This window comes from Liolophura sinensis, chromosome 13 (assembly GCF_032854445.1).
Source record: "Liolophura sinensis isolate JHLJ2023 chromosome 13, CUHK_Ljap_v2, whole genome shotgun sequence".
Taxonomy (NCBI): domain Eukaryota; kingdom Metazoa; phylum Mollusca; class Polyplacophora; order Chitonida; family Chitonidae; genus Liolophura; species Liolophura sinensis.
Window position 1 is genome coordinate 19919534 of NC_088307.1, and position 25545 is coordinate 19945078.

Sequence of the window (25545 nt, forward strand, 5' to 3'; positions counted from 1 at the left end):
GTGTAATCAACGTCGTATCTTTTATTCTTACTCTTTCCATTGATAAGGTTAATCAAATGTTATTGTTGTTTAGCCACTGCTGTGCATTTGTTTTGTTGTTGTTATTTTTTTAACCTAACACCGAGTTCTGTCCATGTTATTGAATTATTTTTGTAGACTTTTGCTCATTTTTGTGTAGAAGATTCCCGGTAATACCACTTCAGCGATGTTCTCGTTGAATTTGGCGGATCATAATTTTGCGTCATTCTTATAACTGTTAAATTCCAGTAGATACTTAAGTATCCTTTCAGTCAAGTACCGGTAGTGTTAAAATAGGATTACTACAGTGCACACATACTTGTAGTTCTAGAGATTTGAAATGGGGAAACCTTTCTAGGCTTCAGTAATTCGGGCCAAAGCTTTAATGGCGTATAATGAAAGACGTACAGTACAGAGGGTAAGACTAGAGCAGCAGTACCTGGCAAATGGTATCACTTAACTGGTGAAATACGCCCTCCTGTCAGTTTACCTCAGTCAGGGTGTTTTGTTCGTTCCTGTCGTTGCGATGACGATTTGTAATTCACTTTGTTGTATGCCAGAGGAGATCCGCCAGTGGCCATTTGGCTTTGGGTCATCCTTATCAAATAAATAAGGAATTAATTAAATCAAATAAAGATTTCAATTAAAGAGATACAAGCACTTCCGGTTTGGAGAACATCGTTTCTGGTTGAAAAAATGTTGTCGATTATTGGTCTGTGGTGACATAGTACTCGTATATTACAAGAAGACAGTAGTCAGACTGGCTTGGAACCGAGGCGCTATTACATTGATTAGGGTACCCCATTGGCTGTAGTGTTGCATGGATGATTGGCCCAGACAGATATAAAAAGGCCTATTGCATTGATGATAAAACGTAAAAACCCAAGAAGTTTATTTGTGTTATGAAGACGGTCTTAGCAGGTCTGAATAGTCGTAGAAGAATAGAACCTGATGTTGTATGAAATTGTGTTACTGTAACCATGGCTTTGTTACCGTCCTAACCAAATGCCCCGAAGGAAATGGAATGTTGTAGTTGTTGTTGTTGTAATGGAAGTCAAGTGATATGTTTTTGGATTACGTAATGAATGACCTTGGTTGGACTAAGGAACCAGTTTGGATTAAAAATTCTTTCAATGTAGACTTACACTTACGTTCTGTACGTAAAACATGAACACTAAAGCTCCGACACGTCTCGTGACAGGCTTTCGAACTGTCACTCACACTTATGACCAGTAGTGTTCGATATTGTTTACGTGGTTACGTGCATGCGAGTTGTCTGACGTCATGACGTCAGAAGCAAGTTTATCAAGAATGGAATGATGAAGTGCTGTTGACTTCGAAAAGGAGTGTTGGGATATCGGGAGTTCGGGATACATCCACTGGGGGATTGAAGTGGGAGCCAATTAAGATAAAAGGTTTCCCTTTCCCAGAATTCCATGCAGCTTATGGCTGCATGTACTCATGTACTCAGAAGTTTTAGGCCCTATGTTTAAAGTTAAATAAAATGCCTGTTTGTTGGATTTAACTGATGTTTGTAATAACCCAGTACAGTAGTCCTCAGATTTTCAGTCCCTAAATTAAGCCATTCATTTGAATTAATACCAGTTTTTAGCTGTAAAACAGATCGTTAATGTTATAAATATTTACATATGTAGCATAATGGTTACAGTATGGCTTGATTGTAATGAAATGGTGTTTTATACAGTCAAGTTTCTTAAGATATTTGTAGACAAAATATTAGGACAAAAAGTTTGCTGATAGTGAACCAGTTGTTTACTGATGGTGAACCACTGGCTTGCTGATGGTTTATCAGTGGGTCGCCGGTTTTGAGCCACCGTTTTACCAATGGTTTGTGGGGGGTAAGACAGAGGGTTACCGATTGTGAAGCACTGTGCCGGTTTCATGGAGCTCACATAGCTAAGTTTTCCCTTAACTACCATGACGAGGTTTGTTGTAGAGATATAAAGTGCATTTAGCTAAGGGCTACTTAACACTAACTTTGCTTCACCAAACCGGCCCCTGGTTTGCTGATGTTTGCCTGGGAGCTGCCGGTGTTGAGCTACTGTTTTACCTATAGTTTGCCGGTGTTGAGACAGTGGTTTGTCGGTATTGATCCAGTGGTTCGCCAGTGTTGGGCCAGTGGTTTGCCGGTATTGAGCCTGTAGTGAGCCAGTGATTTATTGGTAGTGAGCCATTGGTTGGCCGGTGTAGAGCCTGTGCTGAGCCATTGGTTTACCGGTGGTGAACCAAGGTTTGAGGGTGGTGAGCCCGTAGTGAGCCAGTGATTTAGCGGTGGTGAACCTGTGGTTTGCCAGTAGTGAAGCAGTGGTTTGACGGTGGTGAACCTGTAGTGAGCCAGTGGTTTACCGGTGGTGTGCCAGTGGTTTTGCTAGTGTTGAGCATGTGCTGAGCATTGGGCTACCGCTGGTGAGCTATTGGCTGACCGGTGTTGAGCCTGTGCTGAGCCATTGATTTAATGGTGGTGAGCCTGTGGTTTGCCAGTAGTGAACTATTGGTTTGACCATGGTGAGCTAGTGGTTTATCGATGGCGAGCCAGTGCTTTTTTCTTGGTGAGCTGTATGGAATAGCAGTTTGCTGGTTATAATATCAACAAAACACTGGAGTAACTGTACATCTTTGACAGGGAAAGACCGTGGAAGAAACCCGCTAGAGGTGGGCTATAGTAACGAGATTCTTTAGCCAACTTGATTCCGTAAATAGTAAAAGAAAGATTAGAGAAGTCAACTTTCACCCCACGGTGTATATATATATTACCTTACTCTTCATCCATGAATGTAATGAAAGACCCTTATTTAAAAAAGTGCAATGATTAGTGTATTTGTGGTATTTTGCTGTGAACAGTGTTATCATATACTTGTGGAAGCTGTTGTGTTAATCGTTAAGTGGGTTACTTCTAATTTCTGTGATGGACAGTTTAACCAAATCTTGCCAGTAATGTTTACCGCTATTTTTTTTTTATTTGACATTTATTTGATGAGATTTTGTATGATTTTGTTTTGCATGAATGTGATTTCCAGTTGTGTTACAATCGATTTTTAAGTACGGAAAGGCGAGCCCGTACGTTCCGTTACAGAGATAAAGCTACTGCCTTGTTTTTGTTAATTGTGGTTACATTCCCAGACCAAAACTTTTTTGGAGCATGGCGATATGATATTTTACGTTTTAGTCATGTAATCGAGTTTAGTAAGCGCTGAAATGTGCACACGAGGACAGTGTTTTTCTGAAGCATTGCTTTGTTGTTTTCCTTATTCTTCCATGCGTGATTGTTGAGTTGATCTATTGCATTTTATATAGAAACAGAACTGATCATATGCGTGTTTAACAGCACACACGCGGATGTTCAGGGCTATAAACTTTTATTGGACATATATCAAAGATTTAAATCTCAGACTGTAACGGAAATTTCGTGATTTCCCTTTCATTTGCCACTCCACTGTTTAAAGGACATTCGTGGCAGTAGGCTGTCGACAACGATCGGAAGGCGATTGAGGGTAGGCTTACACGGAGTCCGTGGGATAACTTGCCTCCGCCAATGTATATGTATATATGGTTGTCTCGAAGGCTAGTATGTACTCCTCACTAATCATTCATTGAATGAGGACCTTTCTCGCCTAAAGTAACTCCCAAAGCTGTGTAGTTGTTTATTTCTACCTTTGCGGTGACGATTTCGAGGCAAACAGGTAACATAGTATTCCCTCATTACTATGAAGAATGAGTAAAGAGAAGAATGGTAAATATACCGTTCCGAACCGTCAATCAAGAACAAGGAACTGACCAGTCGTAAGCAGTATTGTTGCAAATCGGTCAATCGGGTGTCCCACGTATTGGTTAAAAATGTTCAATCTTTCTGTGAGGTGATGACGTCACAGTTGCTTTCACCGAGAATGGAATGAAAAGTATCGTCACGAGAAGGGGCGGTGAGACATCGGATGTGTTGGATCCATTTAGCTTGGACCCGATTGGCCATTGCGCGGGAAAATGTATCTCATTGATGATAAAGATGTTATTTTGGTTTACCTCACCCATGCGCGACACTGACCGTTGCCATGCAAGCGGAATATTCTTATGACTTATGCAGGGTTGAGGAACGGGACGGTCATGCTCTAGTCAAACGTGGAACACTGATATCTACTATGACTATTTCACTTAATGGCGTCTTTCAAACGCACAATATATATGCTAATGCAAGTCTTGTTTTACGAAAATGCTCAGCAATAGAACTATACATGTAACACTATTAATAGAACACCAATGTTATTGACTTTGCATGCATGTTTTTATTTTTCTGATTTTTCAAGGGCACGCGAGTACAGGTGTTGTGTTTGGTTTTATCGCTTGTTTTATCTCATTTTGCTTACTGAAGACACGTTTATTTGTATTGCTTGAGTATTATCTGTGTACCTACATGTCTGCACTTGTGGACAACTTTGTACTTAGTGCTCGGATTTTCTACCAAGATGATTTTGCTGACTGTCAAATGTATACGCTGTGATCATGATTTCATTTTTTTTTAACTTTTAAGTATTTCTGAATCAAGTTTTGTTGAAGCCTACAATAAACCATTGTTGTGTTGTAATAAGTTTTCTTTTTTATTGTTTCTTTTAATTCGTTTATTCTTTGCCTTTCGCATTTTACTGTGGAAAGTCTTACTAAATTACATTACTTGTGTCACCCTGAGACATGAAACAAGTCATAGGCATTGCAGTCTCGCATAATCTTATCCTGCCTCGATTTTTCCGTCGTGCTGCGGTTAGTCTGGTAGTAGAACTGTTAGCCTTGGAAGCCGTTCCTTTCCAGTGGCTTAAAGCATGCCGTCACGTACGTATTCGTGTGATTAGCATTTGACAAAGTTCTCAAGCGTTCATTGCTAAAATCAGATGACAGGCACACTAATTAGTGATCTAATGAGCCAAGCCATTAGAAAGGAATGACTCCCTTAAAATTTTAATAATGCAGCGATAAAACGCTGCGGTGCAATACAGTTCTGTTGTGGGTTACGGTTGGTTGTTAGTTTTTTTTCCACACATGACCTTCCATATAGCCAAAGTGAAGTGGCTATATGAGCCAATCAGAGTCCAGTTCAGCACTCGCTAGGCTGACACACTCTGTGTTGTTGTATTTAAACTGTTACATGAGCAGTCCCTTTAAAGGACCATCAGGATTCGAACACGTGACATCCTTGGCCATTGGCTCCTCGCCTTCGGGAATAGCCAATGATAGACGGTCTGGCTAGAGAGCGCACCAATCAGAGATTGGAAACAGGGCATTCCAGGTCGTCATTCGCAAGAAGCATTTCCAAAACAAGTTCCGAAATGAAAACGCAAAAAAAAAAAAAATAAAAAAAAAAATACAAATGTATACTTTAAACTATAAAATAGGGTGTTTTAACTCAAATCACAATTAATTGGTACTTCATATGAGGCATGCTCGTTAAAACTCTAGATAAAAGCTTACATTGTAATATCGAATACGAAAGGCGTGCGTGTGAGCAGCGCTTTAATCGGCTATAAAGTTTGTTCACAGTGATGATCAAAGTTTGACGGGGCCTCCGTGGCTCAGTCGGTTAAAGCGCTAGCGCAGCGTAATGACCCAGGAGTCTCGTAAAACACCAATCAAAAATAAAAAAAATAAAAAAATCAAAGTTTGAAGAAACTTCTTTGTTGACTTTTTATAGAAAATACAAAAGTGGTGATAAGTTTTAATTACCGTTATAGATACCGTTTGAAACTTTCGGTATCAGGAATTATTGCAAAAATCAAAAACGTTGGAATTAATGGATAAATGGAACTACACTGAGAAGACTTTCATAGAACACTAACTGTAAGCCTACTAGTATATAAAAAGTAGGTTCACAGAAATTGTGAACTGGGTTTATCATATGTTTTGAATCAGCGTTCCGTTGGTCTTGCCGGAATTCGCCCAAAGACAAAAGAACAAAAGGTAGCAGTAATCAAGATATTCTTCAACAGACAGATGCCATAAATCAGTCGATGCAGAACGGATAGTTTTGCAAAATGGCACAGCGACGGCTTTGACTTTTAGCGATGAATATTTCATTGGGTAGCCCGAAGAAAGGATGGGTGTCAATTTCAGCTGTAGTACTGCTGCCTCATTTGTGGGTAAATTATTCACGGGAAATGATTTTACCGACAATTCATAGCGTCGATAAACGTTTAACTTAACAGAGGCTCGTGTCGGATTACTTCCACTAAATCTGGGTGGCAGACGACGACCGCATTGTCTGGTCACGTGATGAAGTTCGTCTCGAGATTCAATATGGCGTCCTAATGGCATCCTGGAGCACCGATGTTAAACTTTTACTTACTATTTGATAGGGAGTCTAAATAATCATGACATTCTTTTGTCTCAACCGCCATTGTCCTCTCGTTCGATGAAGTCTCTGGTGGATGCATGTTCATTAAATTTTAACAGTGCGTTTCTTACTATATGGTCGTTGTTTTTCCGCCAAAACGCACAGCTTTAGTTTTTGACAACCTTATAGCTTTCGTATAAAGAGAGGGTTAGCACGCCAGCGCGGCCCAATGACCCATGAGCCTCTCGCCAATGGGACCGCTATGAGTTTACGTCCAGCTAATGCTGGCTTCCTCACTGACCGTACGTGGAAAGGTCTGCTAACAACCTGCGGATGGTCGTGAGTTTCCCCTGGGCTCTGTCCGGTTTCCGCCCTCAGTCGTACTGGTCGACGCCGTGTAAGTGAAATATTCTTGAGTACAGCGTAAAACACCTTTCAAATAAATAAATAAATAAATAAATAAATAAATAAATATAAAGAGAAACATGTAGGGCTATGTGGAAGTGAAGTAAGCCAAAACGCAGGCAAGCTGTATGGTATTTGGTGATTTGGTCACACAAAACCGGGTACGACGTCAAACCCCCAAGCACTCACTCACGCACGAAACCTGTGCACTATTTACGATCACTTGACATATTTCTTTTTACTTCTATAAGGATTTCTTCGATCTGTTCTTAACATGACGTTAAATATAAATCAATCAGTTAGGCAATCAATCGCGCGAGTAAACTTAATGTTTATATTATAAAAGCTATCGTCATCTTAAGAATGTATGCCAGAGAGTGTTAATCAAGGTAAGCAAACGAGCAAATAAATGTAGGCCTATACTCGATCTCGCTTTTCCAAAGATTTTCATAAAAGCAATACACTTCAATTTTGGACCACCTTAAAATACTATTGAAATAAGTAATTAAATGCAAACAAGACCCGAATTATCAATAAAAACATGCATGTATTCAAATAACCAACTTGCTTCATTCGTACCATGAACATAAGCTTAGTAACAGAGCGTTTTTTTTATCGCACAATGTGTGTACATGTTAAAACCAGGAGAAGACTCGGTGGATCAATAAATAGCATTCATTTGTACATCTACTCTTCAAAAATCTAATCTTAAATTTAAAAGAAAGTCTGTTTTCTAAGTGATGAATTTTGCTAAATTAATTCTGCTATTGTAGCAGACTGTTCTAATAAATAGAACACACACATTGAATTAATTCAAAATAAACTTTGTGTTACACTAACATGATATTGTGTTGAGTATGAGTCGGCATTATGTCATAGAAACAATACATCATAGCATTCAGACAACAGGCTTTCTGTTAAAATCAATAGATTAATTTTTGTAGTGCACCTTAATTCTTAAACCCTTTCAACCGCTTCTGCCACCAATATTTTGAAACATTCTGAGAGAATCATGGGATGTAGAGAAATGCTTTGCACAGTATTATGAAGCTTGCATCTTTACTGACACTAACAAATCATTTTAACATCATTTTGATAATAACTATATGCTAAATTCCACTGAAAAAGCGCTTGTGTAGCGATTGAAAAGGTTGAGGATTTACAGCAACTGCTCCGTTTTCCGAAAGGTAAAGATATTATATACTCCGTTTATATTCCGTGCAGCCCTAATAATTGCACAAAAATTTCAGTCCTTAAAAGAAACGCTCATTATCATATGCGCCATGCGCCATGTGTTTGTCAAACATGTCTTGTTCAGAAGGAATGGAATATAATTTGATCAATGCGTTATTTCTAGAAGATGTTTCCCATTAGTTTAATTGTTTAATGTCTTGTTTAGTTTTAGTTTTTTTTTATGCTGCATGTACTCGAGATTATTTCGGCATTTTTGAGTATTTCTGGGCCAGTGACGTCTAATGAATTGTAATCAACATCAATGTAGGTAAACTGACAAGAGGCCGTATTTCACCGTTTTCGAGTGACCTTTTGCTATTTATCACACTGTCGTCGCCGTTCTTAAGAAGAATATGTAGGAGTTCCTGTTTTAAAACCATGTTTTTCTCAAAATTTAAGAAATCATGAATTTTCTCATCTTCGTTTTCAAGTTCAGACAATGGAATCTTAGATTTACAGAGGCTTAAGCGGTCAAGTTTAAGTTAATGCTAAGATTACTTCAAACAAAAAACACTTGAATTGTATGAAAACAAACTTGTGTTCTTTCCCCACAAGTTTTGAGTCATATTTGAACAACTCTACCTTGTGCTGAACGAACACAAATCTTGTGTTGAAAGAATTAAACACAAGATGTGTTGGATGTCATACACAATACTTGTGTTGTATATCGAAGACACGTCTGCAATTCCACGCGCTGTGAACTGCGCATGGTATGCATAAACTGCACACAAAAAATTAACCTTTAATTTTAAAATTAATTTCAACAGAAAGCCTGCTGTCTAAGTGATGCTATAACGTATTCTGTTATTGTAACATAATAATGTGTCATGTTCAACATGATATCCTGTTTGTCTAATACAATCTTTATGTTGAATTAATAGAATATGTGTTACATGTAACAGAATAATCTGCTGTAATAACAGAAGAGATTCAAGGATCGCTCAGACAACAGAATTTCTGTTAAAACGAACAGATTAATTTTTTTAAGTGTGCCTCATTTTGGTTCAACCCATGTTTGTTGTTTATCATTTTGTAACACAAACGTGTGTACTTCACATTTATTCAACACGTTTCTGTTGGGGTAACGCGTTTCTGTGTTGAATGAAAACAACACAAGTTGTTGTGTTAGATTTCAACACAGGTGTTTTTTGTCTTCCAGCTTCCGGAGAAAAACTATGGGCATATGAAGACATGGCCAGTTTTGTGACTTAAAACTGAAACCGAAACAACAACACGCGGGTTGGAACGCGCGACCCCACATGACAAGCTCTATCCAGGGAAATTACGACAACAACTATTGTAAAACAGATCTACATCCACAGCCCTCAGCTAAGGCCTCATCTTTGAACTTATTTGAAAATTGAGGTTTCAGAATACAATGACTTTTACAGAAATATAGCAAGAAGAAATAAACATGAAAGACTACAAATAATATAAAAGCACTTTCTTGATATTTCACTGTGCATTATTGAAGACTACAATGTAATTCCGATAAAAATAACACATGAAACTTCAATCCTGAGATCATTCAAAAATTCACACTTCTAAGCAAACATACGGCCTACCTGGAGCCGGTTGGTTGAAAGATTTACTTATTTATTTGATTGGTTTTTTACGCCGTACTCAAGAATATTTTACTTATACGACGGCGGCCAGCAATATGGTGGGAGGAAACCCGGCAGAGCCCGGGGAAAACCCACGACCATCTGCAGGTTGCTGTCAGACCTTACCACTTACGGCGGTTGAAAGAGTATTAAATATTAAACCAGGTTTGAATCTGAATATCAACCTCATTTGCACGTATTTGCACAACTGGAAATATTCCACACTAAAGTTAATACCAGTTTAGAGTCTTAATACACTTTGAAACAACGAATATGTAAACACCGTTTGTTTTCCTTGGAAAATAATGTTAAGGGTACTTCAAAAATTATCACTCGAAATAAACCCGAGAGGAAAAAGAAATTCCCGAATGGGTAGAGTAAAAAACAAATTCTATTCATCACAGCAACTCACAGTCATATTTTTCAGTGGGTACGTAATAAATTAGTTAACCCATGTTTTGTTCTTGGAGTCAGTTCAGAGGTGATTTGTTTCTAAGTGCCGCCTTAGGTCCACTTTTCGTTGAAACGATCGTCCACAGTCGTCACAGACGAACGGTTTGAATCCCGTGTGTTTCCGGCTGTGTGTGATGAGGTTCGATGATTGGCTGAACGCTTTGCCGCAGACGACGCATTTGTGTGGTTTTTCGCCTGGATTGAGAAATTTATGAGTCAATTATTAAAAATATGTGAATATATAAAGTTATAAAGTCATATATTATTGTTATCCTGAACTTTTCTTGTATTCTGTACGTGTACTCCCCCTGCCATAGTCTTTTGCTAACTCCACCAACAAACCTCACTTCCGTGGCATATGAACAAACATTTTAAGTATATACATAAATCAATGCATCTTAAGCAAAAACCATATACATAAATCAATGCATCTTAAGTAAAAACCATGCAGTTAACCCACACCCTCCCGTCTGTCGCTCGATCGGGCGGTCAATTTTTTTGTGATTCTACCGTACGCATGGACCATTGCCCTAAAGAAGCGGCTAGACGACATCAACTCTTTATGGGCTGTCACAGATGTTGCGAATTTGCCTTTGTTTCTTGTACCTGCAAGTCATGTTTTTTTCGGACCGTCTTTCTGTCCGTCGGTGGGTCAAATTTTTCACAACCTGTTTTTAACATGTATGCGAGATTACAACCTGTTTTTTTGCGGGATGTCGCGCATATTGCGGATTGTAGCTTGTTTCATAGCTGTGACAAATCATCTTTGTAAGTCGGTTGTTCTGTCTGTCTGTCCGTTTGTCGTCTGTCGGTCTCTCGATCCTCTACTTTAAGCTGGACCTCTTATCTGTCTGTTCCTCTCCGATCGTATGTTGGAGTATCTGCAGAAATCTGCGGATGGTCATGGGTTCCCCCAGCCAGTGCCCGGTTACCTCCCACCATAATGTTGGCCCCAGTTGTATAAGTGATATATTCTTGAGTGCCGCGTAAAGGACCAATCTAACAAAAAATATCTTCAGAACGACTGCCGTGTCGATACTCCATTAATGAGTTCTGACGTTTCTTATACCTGGTCACGAAGTTGAAGAAGAGAACACCAACCAAATAAATAAATACTATCTTTTAAATTGTTTCATTCGTATATTGTTTTCACTAACTCACCTGTGTGTATATAGGTGTGTTTCTTCATGTCTGACTTCTGATGAAACCTCTTTCCGCAGTACTGGCAGGGGTAAGGCCTAGTGTCGCTGTGGATGAGGAGGTGGGTGGACAGGGTAGAGGACCGTTTGAAAGCTTTCCCGCATTGTTTACAAGGGAAAAGTCTCTCTGAGTGGTTATTTGTCGACACATTGCTGCCCACCTTAGCAGCAGATTCCAAAGCTCCCATTCTGTTCGAAATAAAATCGTTCTTTTTCTTCTCAGGCTTTGGCCATTTGATTGTGCCGTGAAAGCTTTTGTAGGAAAGAGGCTTGGAGGAAATACCGCCATTTTGTTCTTGCGCAGCACCACCTGTGGGAAATCTAGGAGACACGGGACTGGGAATTGGGCATTCTAGCTGGGTGGAGTAACTCCGATAATCCATGAAGGAAAGATATTCCTCGTAAAACTTGACAAATTTTGCACGGATATCATCTTCTTGCGAAAGATGTGCGAGGTGGTCTACAAAACAGAACGAAATATATATTTGTTTCATACCAGTAAAACAAAAAGTATTGAAAGCGATGTCAAAATGAAAAAATTACACAGATTAAAGTTAAATTTTTATTCCCCGATATATCGGTTCTGAACGAATATAACTTGTGGAACTCTAAAGGACCAGATAACGATGTTTTTTTCTTTTTCTTGTTCATTTTGTCCTTTCAGACGGTCTCTGTATACATAATACAAACCACTGTCTAGACTCACACTGAAAGATTAAATCTTTCCTTTACGAGTTCTGTATTGTACTGTTGTTAATCTTGATTCTCAGACTAATTCAGATTGTTGGCAGGCTTTGCAGAAGTCAAATCAAAACGTCAAGAGAGCTGTTCTCTCAGTTCTATGAGAGAGGCTTTACAGAAGCCAAATCAAAACGCCTAGGGAGTTGTTCGCTATTCTGTGAGAGAAAGTACAGGCTCAAAACCTGTTTCCTTTCGGTTCTTACAATGCGCGGAGTAGTTCTTCACGATTGAATTCGATTTTAGTTTGGAGTGTGTGTTTGAGCCGACACACAATCCCCAGATCGTGTCAACTACTTGATAATCGGGACGCCTTTACGGGTTTTTAGCGGTTGAGGAGCCGACTAACTAGCCGTATGTTCATTCGGGGTGCGCCAAATTATGCTTAATTCATTGAGCCAGATGTTTTCCATAAAGGCAATCTTTGGATCAATGCGTATGAAGCCGATCTCAAGGGTCGATCTCAATCATTACATATCCTTGCTATGCATGAAGCGGTTCTAGCTCCACTGCTAAATTAATCTTTAATCCAATTTTATGTCACTCCGCGCAATGCAACAATTTTCGGCCGATGCGAGATTGGGCCATTAAAAATAAATCAAGATAATTACAGGGGGAGCTCCCGACAATTATCAGCTTCCGGAACAGAGAGGCAGTCGAGCGACTTCGCTGATTTCATTGGATAAAAATGAGGACCGTGGCAGGACAGTGGATGCCCGGATGACTCTCCAGTGTCTTGAGCAACTTTTGTGATGCAGATATGAAAATATTTGGTCTGAATATTTGAATTCATATGCTTCTTGGTCGTGTGTAGGACAATAAGATAAAAGTCATTTGTGGGCACCTCGTAGGAAATAAGATTGAAATGAGTCGATGAGTTGGCGAGCCGTTAGTACAGTGGATGTGTCTTTGCGATGGACGGCTGATGACGCTTCCCAGAGGGGCAGTTTATCACGGATACGGTATGCAACACAAATGAAATCTCGGTGCTAATCGTTCGTCGGACGAGAAAGTCCGATGCTTCCACGCGACGCCATGATTGCCGCACGTGCGACTGTGGGTCGTTGGGCAAATCACAAAGCAGTGATCGTCGGCCATTAGAGAAGGCCCGGTCAATCTAGACGGTGTATGGGGAGAGCCTTCTACTTGACGCTCGGAAATATCAATTAGCGGGACTAAGATTTTCACCGGCACGACACAGCGATTAGGGGGCTCAGCGCAGCTAACCCGTCTGATGGCTGTGGTCTTTCGCAAGCCTAGACCTGCTCCCAACTTCCTCCTACACAGCTAAACTAGCTTTGTATCAGGTTAACGATTAACCATTCAAAAACCTTTTCAGAAAAACGTAACAAATCCATCTGTATTACGCGCTAGAATAACAAATAACGCTAACTTTGACTATCAGAAATAAACACAAGAAAAAAGAAATAAGACAAAACAAAATAAGCAAACAATGACTTTACAAAACAAAATTTTTCATTAGCAGTCAACTTTAAAGGTTGTTAAAGGTTTTTATCTTCTCCATTAGATTTTTTTTGGCTTTAACTCAAGCTGGGATTTGATGGTATACAATTTCGACATTTATTAACAATTTTGGCATTTATTACCAGGAATTAATCCCTCCACAAACGTTGCGGATGACCTTGACGCAACTGACTGACGCCTATCCTCATTATGAAAAATGAAAAATTAAATTACATGTTAAAAACGATTTTTCTTGTACCAAACCAGTGGTATGCTATATTATTGGACACCATTACAGCGTCTTAAAATCGCGAGTACGGAAGGTTCCCACAGAACCGCGACAAGCGTGTAAAAGATAGCAAATGTTCACGTGTAACCGAAAAAATCCGGCATTTCACTTAGATTTTTATAACTGTTTTCATTAATTGCTTTTTTAATGCTTAAATAGCAACTTATGCACCCTAGCACCGTTGCTTAAGCAGAATTAAGTCATGAGAAATACAGTTAAGATGTTAATCTGAATTTATTAAGCGCCACTGGTATAGAATTACTCAAAATTCTATCATATGAAAACATATGGTAACTGGTCTTTTGATCGCTGATCCGAGGTAACCGTGCATTATCCCTTGGTAACCTCTGGTAAGGATGGAAAAAATGGCTTCAGCAAATCTAGGCATCAAAACAGACATTCGTCTACCAGCCGTCCATCAAAACAGACATTCGTATACCAGCCGTCCATCAAAAACAGACATTCGTATACCAGCCGTCCATCAAAACCGACATTCGTATACCAGCCGTCCATCAAAACAGACATTCGTATACCAGCCGTCCATCAAAACAGAGATTCGTATACCAGCCGTCCATCAAAACAGACATTCGTATACCAGCCGTCCATCAATACGGCTATTTCCAATCACTCGCAAAGCATCTTTAAATGTGTGTCACACAAGTATAAGAGGTGTTTAAATTGCTGATAATCAAAACATGTATCTCTGTTGCACTTTGATTGCAATTGTTGCAACTGATTTAATTCAACACGATGAATATACAGCCCTTAACCGCTGCTTAAGCGGAGTTAAACAGTTATGAAGCAGAGTGCCAAAGATCATGAAGAACTCTTGAATGCTATTATAGTTAAATCGAGAAATGGGGTCAAATACGCATCATGATGAATTCTTGAGTGCCACCAGCTAAGATAAACAAATGAGGTTGGTTACGCATTATGGTGAGTTCTTTTGCCATCAGTTAAGCCGAGAAAATTGTTAGTTACGCGTCATGATGAATTCTTAAATGAAACCAGTTAGGCTGAGAAATAGGTTTTGCTGCGCATCATGAGGAAATCTTGAAAGACACCATAAGCCGAGAAATGGTTTTGTTACGCATCATGAGGAAGTCTTGAAAGACACCATAAGCCGAGGAATGGTTTTGTTACGCATCATGAGGAAGTCTTGAAAGACACCATAAGCCGAGGAATGGTTTTGTTACGCATCATGAGGAAGTCTTGAAAGACACCATAAGCCGAGAAATGGTTTTGTTACGCTTGGCTAGGAAATCTTGAATGACACCATAAGCCGAGAAATGGTTTTGTTACGCATCACGACGAAATCTTGAGAGCCGCCATAGCCGAGAAATGGTTTTATTACGCATCACGAGGAAGACTTGAAAGACACCATAAGCCGAGAAATGGTTTTGTTACGCATCATGAGGAAGTTTTGAAAGACACCATAAGCCGAGAAATGGTTTTATTACGCATCACGAGGAAATCTTGAAAGACACCATAAGCCGAGAAATGGTTTTGTTACGCATCATGAGGAAGTCTTGAAAGACACCATAAGCCGAGAAATGGTTTTGTTACGCATCATGATGAGTTTTTAAATGCCACCGGCTAAGCCGATGAATGGGGTTGTTCACGCATGGGGTTGTTCACGCATGGGGTTGTTCACGCTGAGGAATTCCTGAATGACACTGGTAAAGCCGTGAAAAGGCGTTGTTTTTGCATCATGGTGAAGTTTTGAAGGCCGCCGGTGTGTGCGGAAATGAACAGTTGATGCAGTTAAAGCACAGTATCATGATGTGCCTACCTTTGTTAGTATCTGTAAAATATATAAGTCCAGCTCATGCCCGCTTCCTCTTCCGGCCGTAAGTGTGAAGGCCTGCCAGCAACCTGCGGATGACGGTGGGTTTCCCCGGGCTCTGCCCGGTTTCCTCCCACCGTAACGCTGGCCGCCGTCTTATAAGTGAAATATTCTTGAGTGCGGCATACAGCACCAATCCAACAAGAAAATACTATCTTCAGAGCGACTGCTGGCGTAAAACACCAATCAAATAAATAAATAAATTAAATTGCTGTACAAAGAAAGTGTACAATCACCATTACCTTACAGTGTGCCTGTACATCAACAGTAGTATTTAACTTGCTTATAACATTATATAAGCATAATGTTCAATAACATCTCGACGGCATTTCGAGAAATTGTAGACCAGCTACTTCTTATATATTGTACTGGACATCACTGCACATTTGTTTACTTATTTCTATTTAAACCGCAGTGCTAGGGGACGTGTGATCTTCTACTAGTTTCACAGTTACATGAACAGTTAGAAAGAAACATTAACTGAGGTAAATGTAAATTGACAGGGACCTTATTGCACATTGTTGTCGCTGATTTGGTTTTATACCCTATGTTGTAAGTCTTTTACATTTATGATGGCTTGAAGTAAAACAAAAATAACAAAAATATCAGAAAACTTGTTGCCAAGTATACTATATAGGAAAGTCCATACAGAGTATCATGATGTGTCTACCTTTATTAGTGTCGCTAAAATATTTACCCTTCTTGTAATCAGAAAATAATTATCGATTCGAATAGTCGTTCTCAGTGATTAGTTCTCTCGCATATACGATCCGTATAATTCGAATTTTCCTGTTTTGAACAACCACAACTGCAGGATAGGGATTAGAACCATAACGGCGATGACAGTGTGGTTTTGGGAAATGGTCAAACGGAAGGGGTGAAATACGATCGCTTGTCAATTTACCCCAGCGTTATATTCTAACGGTTCACGTAAAGAATTATAAAGTGAAAACTTAGACAGCCCCTAACACCATGCCTTGAACAATATTAGGGAAACTAATAATGGGATGTTATTAGCAAATTTATTACACGTTAATGGTCTAGAAATATTCCAAATGTTATGCTGTGCAGGAGGCATTTTCCCTGAAAAAAGAACAAACAAAACACTTACCTCTCTTGGGGTCGACTATATCGAAGGCTGATTCTGGAAAGCTAGACAAGTGACCAAAATTTGGGTAATCTGTCGGACAGTCGAAAGACGATGGTGTCAGGCGATTATCAGAAACCGTATCAGTGTTAGTATTTGAAGAAATCCTTTCGGAGAAGATCTCGTTTTCTGAAATAAATGGTGTATTTAAAATTAAATGTGACAGCGTATTTATTTATTCATTGATTAGTTAAATGATTGATTTACTTACTTATTTCATTGGTGTTTTGTGTCGTATTCAAGAATGTCTGACTTTCAACTAAAACAATGAATTTACAATCAAAAAGTGTTCATTCATAATTATTTACTTATAAATTTTTGGTCAAATTTTTGGTTTGACGGAGGCCTTGTGCCGTATTCAAGAATATCTGATTTACATGGCGCTGGTCAACTGTATGAATTTTTTGAGCGGCGTAGTTCCAAAGATAACTGTCGCGCAATTGGCCAAGGAAATGACAAATTCCCTGACATAAGGTAACACACTATCGGATGGGGTCCGCATTTGACCTCGAAACTTCGTTGATCAAAGACCACTGGTCCGGGCTCAGGTATTGTTGATCGTTCGTTGCGCAGGGGTCCTAACCACATTGTTCCATATATACTATCATTCGGATTTTCCGACGCCTTTAATTATATTGTTCACTAACTGACTCTTTTGTTCAGCCGTATGAATCTGCAATATGTTACAGCCATATGAATCCAAACTCAGTTGGTTAGAGCCACATGAATCGATACTCAGTTGGTTAGAGCCACATGAATCAATACTCATTTGGTTAGAGCCACATGAATCCATACTCGGTTGGTTAGAGCCACATAAATCCATACGCAACTGGTTAGAGCCACATTAACCCATACTCAACCGATCTAAGTCATGCATGTGGAATCATACTGTTAGAGCCACATGAATCCATACGCAGTTGGTTAGAGCCACATGAATCCATTTGCAACTGGTTAGAGCCACATAAGTCAAGCATGTGGAATCATACTGTTAGAGCCATGAATCCATATTCAGCTGGTTAGAGCCACATGAATCCATACTTAAGAGACCAAAACCATGCATATGGATTCGCACTGTTAAAGACTCCTCAACATGTTATAGCCATGTGAATCCTTGATATTTAATATTTATTTTGTCGACCTGGTAAAATGCATTTGAAACTTTGTACTCTGTGACGTCACAGCAGCTTTTTGCCACTTGACACCCATAGATTGCTATGTTTTATCACTCAGAATATACATGTATCTACATTTAGAACTATGAATGCATTCACCAAATAAGTACAAACTATTTCAAGCCAAAAGTTTTACTGATCCACTCTGGGTTCCAACAGGCCACCATAGAATAATATGTTTCAAATACATTTTACTTGGTAAGAGAAATTTTTAAAAAAGAAAATCAACCTATTTTCTCGGACTCGTTAATTGTCTTTCATCCCATTTGTATCACGGAAGTGTGTCCATCCAGAATCTCTGGCGCTCTGCTTCACGACTGTGTCCAATTCCCCTTTACCTCGGGGCTATAAGGTCTGTATATTCATCGTGTTGAATTAGATCGCCAAATTGGATGTATGATCAGCAACAATCAGTGCGGAACTGAGATACATATTTTGTTACCGACAACTGATATTCTAACATGTACACGATTTGAATACTGATTTCTTTCTGTCGTACTATATTATATCTTGCGTCTTTACAACATTACTGAAAACTGTTGACTGCGTCCTATTTTCGTTCTTTATATACGTTCTTAGTTCTTTGGTGGTTTGTGTTATACGTCGTTTTGGGAATTGGCCTTGCGATTATTGACCGGGAACGTTCATTTTAGTTGACGGCTGTTTCGACCCATAGATTAATTTGAGTATCTTGGGCCGTGAACAATATAATGCATCAACAATTTTAATTTTTACCTACATTTTACGCCAAAATTGCTTTCTGGAATAGGCCAGTCTACTATATACTCTTTGTGAATGAAAAACATATATGGTCCGCACATGATCACCAAAATATATAGCTTAAGCAAACATTCGGAAAGTGATAAAGATGCCTGCCTATATAATCAACACACCACGTATGCAAAAAACATTGACATTTAGACATTTTAGTGGGCCTGCTGTGGCGTTAAGCCATAATCATTCATTAATTCATTAATTCATGCATTCATTCATTCATTCACTCATTCAATGGGTTTGATCGGCAATCAAATCCCCATAGCGGCGTCGGGTCATGCATGACCACCCTTTCAGCCTGCATCATTTGCTATAACTGTGCTGTTCTTTCTGAGATAACAACACTTTATGTTTCATTACTCATCTATAATTCACTTAAATCCAGGTTTGTGGGATTATATAGTTCGTGATTGCGCCTGAGTCTCCAGGGGTATTTGGATTGTAATAAGATTTTTGTTAACTTATATGTGTAAAGGTATTAATTTCTGATTTTCCTCATTCACACCATAGACTCCATTTTGCCATAGAGCTGCCATACTGATAGACCAGAAGCTGTAGCAAACACCCACATTATGAAAGATTAATTGTCGATAGGGCGAAAACGTAATGAAGCAAAAATGGTATACCGATTTGATTTGAACGCGAACTCTCCATTTTACCATAAAAGCTGCCTTAATGATGTCGATAGAGAAAAAAATATAAGGAAGCAAAAAATGTCACGGAGGACTGATTTGATTTAATCGAGAATGCTTTCGCACGTGGCACACTGGTGATCACATGTACAGAGTGAATCTAATGTCAAAGCCGTATTGGTGGAAGAAAATTAAGTGATATTACACGAACTTCATATAAGACTAAGTAAACAGTTTCATGGGCAAAGTTACCACCATATTACCACCATGTCATCATCAGGCCCCAGTTGTTTACTTTATTAGTAAAAGTAAACTAAAAGTGCCATTAGTTTTGTATGACACCAAAACTGATATTATGATTTAAGACCGTCTTAACTTTTAATACACTTTTAAAAAAACCGGCGCCATATTATCACCGTGGACACGAGATGAGTGGAGGCGAGAGAGTCTCAAAAATCGTAAGCCCAAGGCTGGGACTGACACAAGCCCATGAGTATCTGAGCCGCCAAGGCCTAGAAAGACATTCGTCTTGACTGAGCGGTCACTGTCTCTGTTTTCTTTGAGATATAGCTGTACCAAAACCTTTGCGCCTTAACTATCAATAAAAACTCTTGTATTTATTTATTTAATTATTTATTTATTTATTTATCTGATTGGGCCTATAGGCCCTCATCAGTTAAGAAATTTCAATTAGGTAGGACGGCGGTCAGACGTATGGATGGAGGATACCGTGTTGGTGGAAGACTCGTCGTCTACAACGAACGTTAGACTATGCAAACTACTATACACGAGCATCGTCGATCGCTTGGATTTATTTATTTATTTACTTGATTAGTGTTTTACGCCGTACTCAACAATATTTCACTTCTACGACAACGGCCAACGTTATGGTCGAAGGAAACAGGACAGAGCCTTGGGGAAACCCACATCTATCCACAACTATTGCTGACAGACCTTCCACATACAGCCGGGATCGCTTTGATATTGTCACGAAGGCTCCACGAACAGTAAGAGAGGGATAATCAATTGTCGAAGGCCGGGATTGAACCTGCATCTTATGTGTCATCCAGTGATTGACAGACAAGCGTCTTAACAACGCAACCACAGCCCTCTTCCAGCTGAGTACACTCTGAGACATTAGTCTGTTAAATTTAACAGAAAGTCTGTTGTCTGAGTGATGCTAGGATGTATTCTGTTATTATAACACAATATTGTGCCATATTCAACATAATATTCTGTTTGTCTAACAGAATCTTTATGTTGAATCAACAGAATATGTGTGTTATATTTAACAGAATACTCTGCTGTAATAACAGAATGTATTCTAGCATCACCCCGATTACAGGCTTTCTGTTAAATTTAATTGATTAGTTGTTTGAGTGTATATACACTCAGGTAACAACGAAAAACACCCTGTCTCAATTAAAAGCATGCATGGTTAAGTCTGAAAATCTGCTTGCTGGAAGTTCTGCACTCCCAACTTTATACAATGTATTCTTTTTTAGGCTTTGTTTGATTGGTGTTTTCAGCACCATACTCAAGAATATTTCACTTATACAACGGCGACCAGGATTGTGGTAGGAGGAATCATACAGACTAGACATACAACTGCGAATCTTAACAGCGATTTGACAACCCGAATTAAACGTTATTAACAGAGTTTCTTGAAAATAATATTTCATATGCATTCCAGATGAAATTCTAAGCTATAACTGAGTGACAAATCAATGGAATCCGTCGCCATCAAAGTTGATAGTTGAGACAAACACGATGGTGTTGAGAACTAGAGGATCAACAATAATTTGACTAATTATAATGATGAAGATCACATAATTATGTAAAAAAGTAATGTGTGAAACATTTTGAAAGATATATATTGCCTACATTTTGAATAATATACGTAGAAAATCGGAAGTTTGTCATTAAAGTCTAGACGGGCTACATCTTTTCACATTATTGACGAACATGGTATAAAATCAACTGAAAGGGTATAAAAGTGGGCGTGATTTGAATTGTATGAATTTTGAACAAACATTGTATAGACATGCGTTTAGGAATATGCCAAATGATTAAACATGCCAAGGAGTACAATGTATTAAGGATCTAAAATTAACGTGTAAAAAATAATGGATAATATATGCGCCTTGATTTTACGTTTAGGCTCTAAACGCCGTTTTTTTGCAGTGCAACAAAAATTTAAGGATTATAGACCTGTTCAACTTAAATTGTATTCAGTTAACTTAAATTGTATTCCGTTAACTTAAATTGTATTCAGTTGACTTAAATTGTATTCAGTTAACTTAAATTGTATTCAGTTGACTTAAATTGTATTCAGTTAACTTAAATTGTATTCAGTTGACTTAAATTGTATTCAGTTAACTCAAATTGTATTCAGTTAACTCAAATTATATGAACATTGTATAATATTTAACAGCATGGATTCTGTCCTATTTAACAATGTATGAATTTTGTCTTACTGAATTCAGTTCGTGTGAATTTTTGTCCTGTATATTTAACTCAAATTGTATAAAAAATTGTTCAACATTTATCATACACAGTAGATATGATTATTGTTTCATGCAACATTATTGAATCAAGATTACCCAGTTTCACCAAGTCTTCTTATCAATATAGTCATATTGAAGTGAAAATGTATCAATATTTACCTGTTTTACTGACAGCGCTATAGATTTGGTCGACACATTCAAGCTATATGGGATATAGTTCATAGCCAATGGTTATTTTCGATACTCTACGCAGTAAAGTATGCGTATCAGATTACAATGCTAGGGTCAAGCGGGATGATATGCAAATTTTGTAAAAAGTCCTTTCTCGATTTCTCGAAGAAAAAAAATAATAATCAAAAGGCAATGTGCAAAAAGCTAGTTCTATCGAAGGCAATGGCAAGGAATTCTTTCAGAGAAAATTTTAAGATTTATATCTAAATGGGTTTTTTGCGAGTTACTCTCAAACTGGTAAAGCGGTTTTCAGTGTGCAAATGAATATTAGCAAAATAAAGGGTTTCAGACCACCACGTATATTAAATTTATTTATTTATTTATTTGATTGGTGTTTTACGCCGTACTCAAGAATATTTCACTTATACGACGGCGGCCAGCATTACGGTGGGAGGAAACGGGCAGAGCCCGAGGGAAACCCACGACCATCCGCAGGTTATTGGCAGACCTTCCCACGTACGGCCGGAGAGAAAGCCAGCATGAGCTGGACTTGAACTCACAGCCACCGCATTGGTGAGAGACTCCTGGGTGTTTACGCTGCGCTAGCGCGCTAACCGACTAAGCCACGGAGGCCCCGTATATTAAATAGGCATGTGTATAACTATAGCTGATGTATGATACAAAAAGCAACAATCATTAATAATGATTTATTTGATTAGTGTTTTACGCCCTACTCAAGAATATTTCGCTTATACGACGGTGGCCAGCATTATAGAGGGAGGAAACCGGCCAGGGAAAAACCCATGGCCACCCGCAGGTTGCTGCAGGCCTTCCCACGTACGAGGAAGCAATAACCATATTAACTATACAATAATTCACAATGTTTTAAAGTTTAAGTTTAAACGATATTTAATGGATATTACAAGCCCTTCATAAAGATTTGGCCACAATAGATGAAACAGTATTCATTCAGCAACAAATTTAAAGTTTACTGTATGAAATTTAAAATTTCAAGGACCGTATATATAGGTATTTTAAATAACTATTTTTAATTCATAAATATTTACTTTTTCGCGAAATTGTGAAACTATATGGCTCCTGATATTCAATACGATCGTATCGATAGCTCTTGTCATCTGTTTAATATCATCAGAGGAGCCAGTCATGGCCGTGGGGTTATAAGATGGCACTAGGATATACACACGGTGAGCATTCAATCCCACTCTCTCTGTGCGTGGGGTTTTGGTGTCAATAAGTGGACGACACTGGCGGGACCGTGTGCGCAGTCTAACGCTTGTGTTGCCGTGTGAGCAGTCAAACCCTCGTGTGACCGTGAGCGCAGTATAACGTTCATGTGACCTTGTGCGCAGTCTAACAATCGTGTGACCGTGTGCGCAGTCTAACGCTCGTGTGACCGTGTGCGTAGTCTAACGCTCGTGTGACGTGTGCGCGGTTTAACGCTTGGTGGAGACCACTCATCCTCCAGCAGTATGGCGTGGAATTTTGTACGTCGCACGTGGGAAAGTTCGTCAGTAACTCGCCAAAGATCGATGGTTTTGCTCTGAGCAATCTGGCTCCCCCCTCTGTCTATGCACAAAACCCTTAGTTCTCGAGTAGGACATTGAAGAACAATCAAATAAATGCTTAAGTGAATAAAATCGATGAATTAATATCGGGCTGCAACAAATGAAGTTTATATAATGATGGAGAATCCTCTACCAGTATAGCATATTTATTAAAATACTTCCAGAATTTATACTTGAGTAGCTGATAAACATTAAAAACGAAACCGACCAGACTTGAGGTTTATAGTGATATAGTATCGGCCGGTTGCTGATCGATGTACCTCAATTACGATTGGGCAACCTGCAGATGGCCGTGGGTTTCCCCCGGGCTCTGCCCGGTTTCCACCCACCATAATGCTGGCCGCCGTCGCATAAGTGAAATATTCTTGACTACGGCGTAAAACAACAATCAAAAAAAAAAAAAAATTACGATTGGAAGCGCCCAAGTGCTATTGTTTCCTTCTAGTGCATTGGTTCGGTTTCCTCAACAATCACCGACACCCTGCACCTTGTCTACATGAGTGAAATAATCTTGAGAGGGGTTTATAACAACAAAGAAAAGAAAAGAAATAAGTTTAGCGTATCGTTTTAGTCTATAATTGTATATTTTTAAAAATATATATATAGTTATAATATGCTATAATTTTGTTAATGAAATGGGTTTTCTCGAATTTGACTTTGGACATAGATATGTTTGGTTATGTCGTGAATTTGGTTTCATTCTTTTTACAGGAAAGATAAGTAGAGTGGGTTGAGACTTTTTTCTGTGATTTGTTTTCTAAACTCAACTATATATACCTACATAAAATTCTCCAAAATCAAACAAGTATCACGCTGACGAATGGTAGAAGTTTTTTTCCTTATTCGGCGCCCATTTTTTGGTCCTTTGTAACTTTGAGCTTCTGTGATTAAATCAATAAATTTAACAAGTCAACTGGTTATATATGACAATAACGTCAGTCATGTACAATCACATAAATCATACATATATATATATATATATATATATATATATATATATATATATATATATATATATATATATATATATATATATATATATATATATATATATATATATATCACATAATACAAAATATATATCACATAAATCACATATTCATAAAAATAAATCACAGAATATAAATAAAATATCGGTCATACAAAACAAAACAAAAAAAACCACAAAAAACAACAAACAAACAAACAAAAAAAAACACTTACCACGTTCATTTCCGCTAATGAGCTTGTCAGCAGAATGCTTCAGAATTGGCGAAATTTCTTCGCCACCAAATTTCAAAAATGGGGAAACTTTTCCATTCTTGAATGGCCAGGAATTTCCGTTCTTCACGGTTGACAAATTTCCGTTTTTGACAGGCGACGAATTCCCTTTGGTGATTTTGGGCCTCTTTCTCCAGCACTTCACCAAGAACGCTTTCGGCATTTTTGATCGTAATTATCTTTAGAGTACTGAATAGTCGTGTTCAATATAACTGTGCTTCAATCTATTAAACTCAAAGAGCTTCCGAAGTCGATGAGTAGAGGACTGCACAGAAACCGGCTGGACTGACAGCTGTTGCCAGGAACCAAAGTTTATAGTCTGACGTTTTGGAAGCGCGCAGCGGAAGTGCGTGGCTGGAAGCCGCTAGCTAGGTTTACTCCCTTCTTCTCCTCCTATAGCTCACCCTCGGGCGCGTACTACGGCACTTCACTGGCTAACTGTCCCCCGCGCAGGTGCTCGCGTCTCGCCCGAATCTCACATCGGCCCGTCCTCCGTCCGTCCTATCAGGAAACGGTCCCGTTTAAATCTCTCTCGACAATGATTTACGCCTCATGCATATTCATTACCCATGTGTGCATTCGCTCAGACAATGGAGTCAATGACTCGAGTGGAACATTAGACTTACAATCATTTTGCGGCGTAACGCTTGTCCTTCCAATCCCAATAGCCCGGCAAAATCAAGAAAATTATATGGTGTTTGTCAGTGCTATAT

At 38.8% G+C, this 25545-nt stretch overlaps 1 protein-coding gene across 1 annotated transcript; it reads right to left on the minus strand.

Moving 5' to 3' along the window:
- Positions 1–10069: 10069 nt before the first annotated feature.
- On the minus strand, positions 10070–24995 carry LOC135480960 (zinc finger protein 16-like). Its single transcript, XM_064760890.1, has 4 exons — positions 24776–24995; positions 16695–16859; positions 11209–11706; positions 10070–10242 (listed from the first exon to the last, which is right to left on the minus strand). Exons 1-4 carry the CDS (start codon positions 24993–24995, stop codon positions 10070–10072), a joined length of 1056 nt encoding a protein of 351 aa, XP_064616960.1.
- Between the last annotated feature and the right edge of the window lie 550 nt (positions 24996–25545).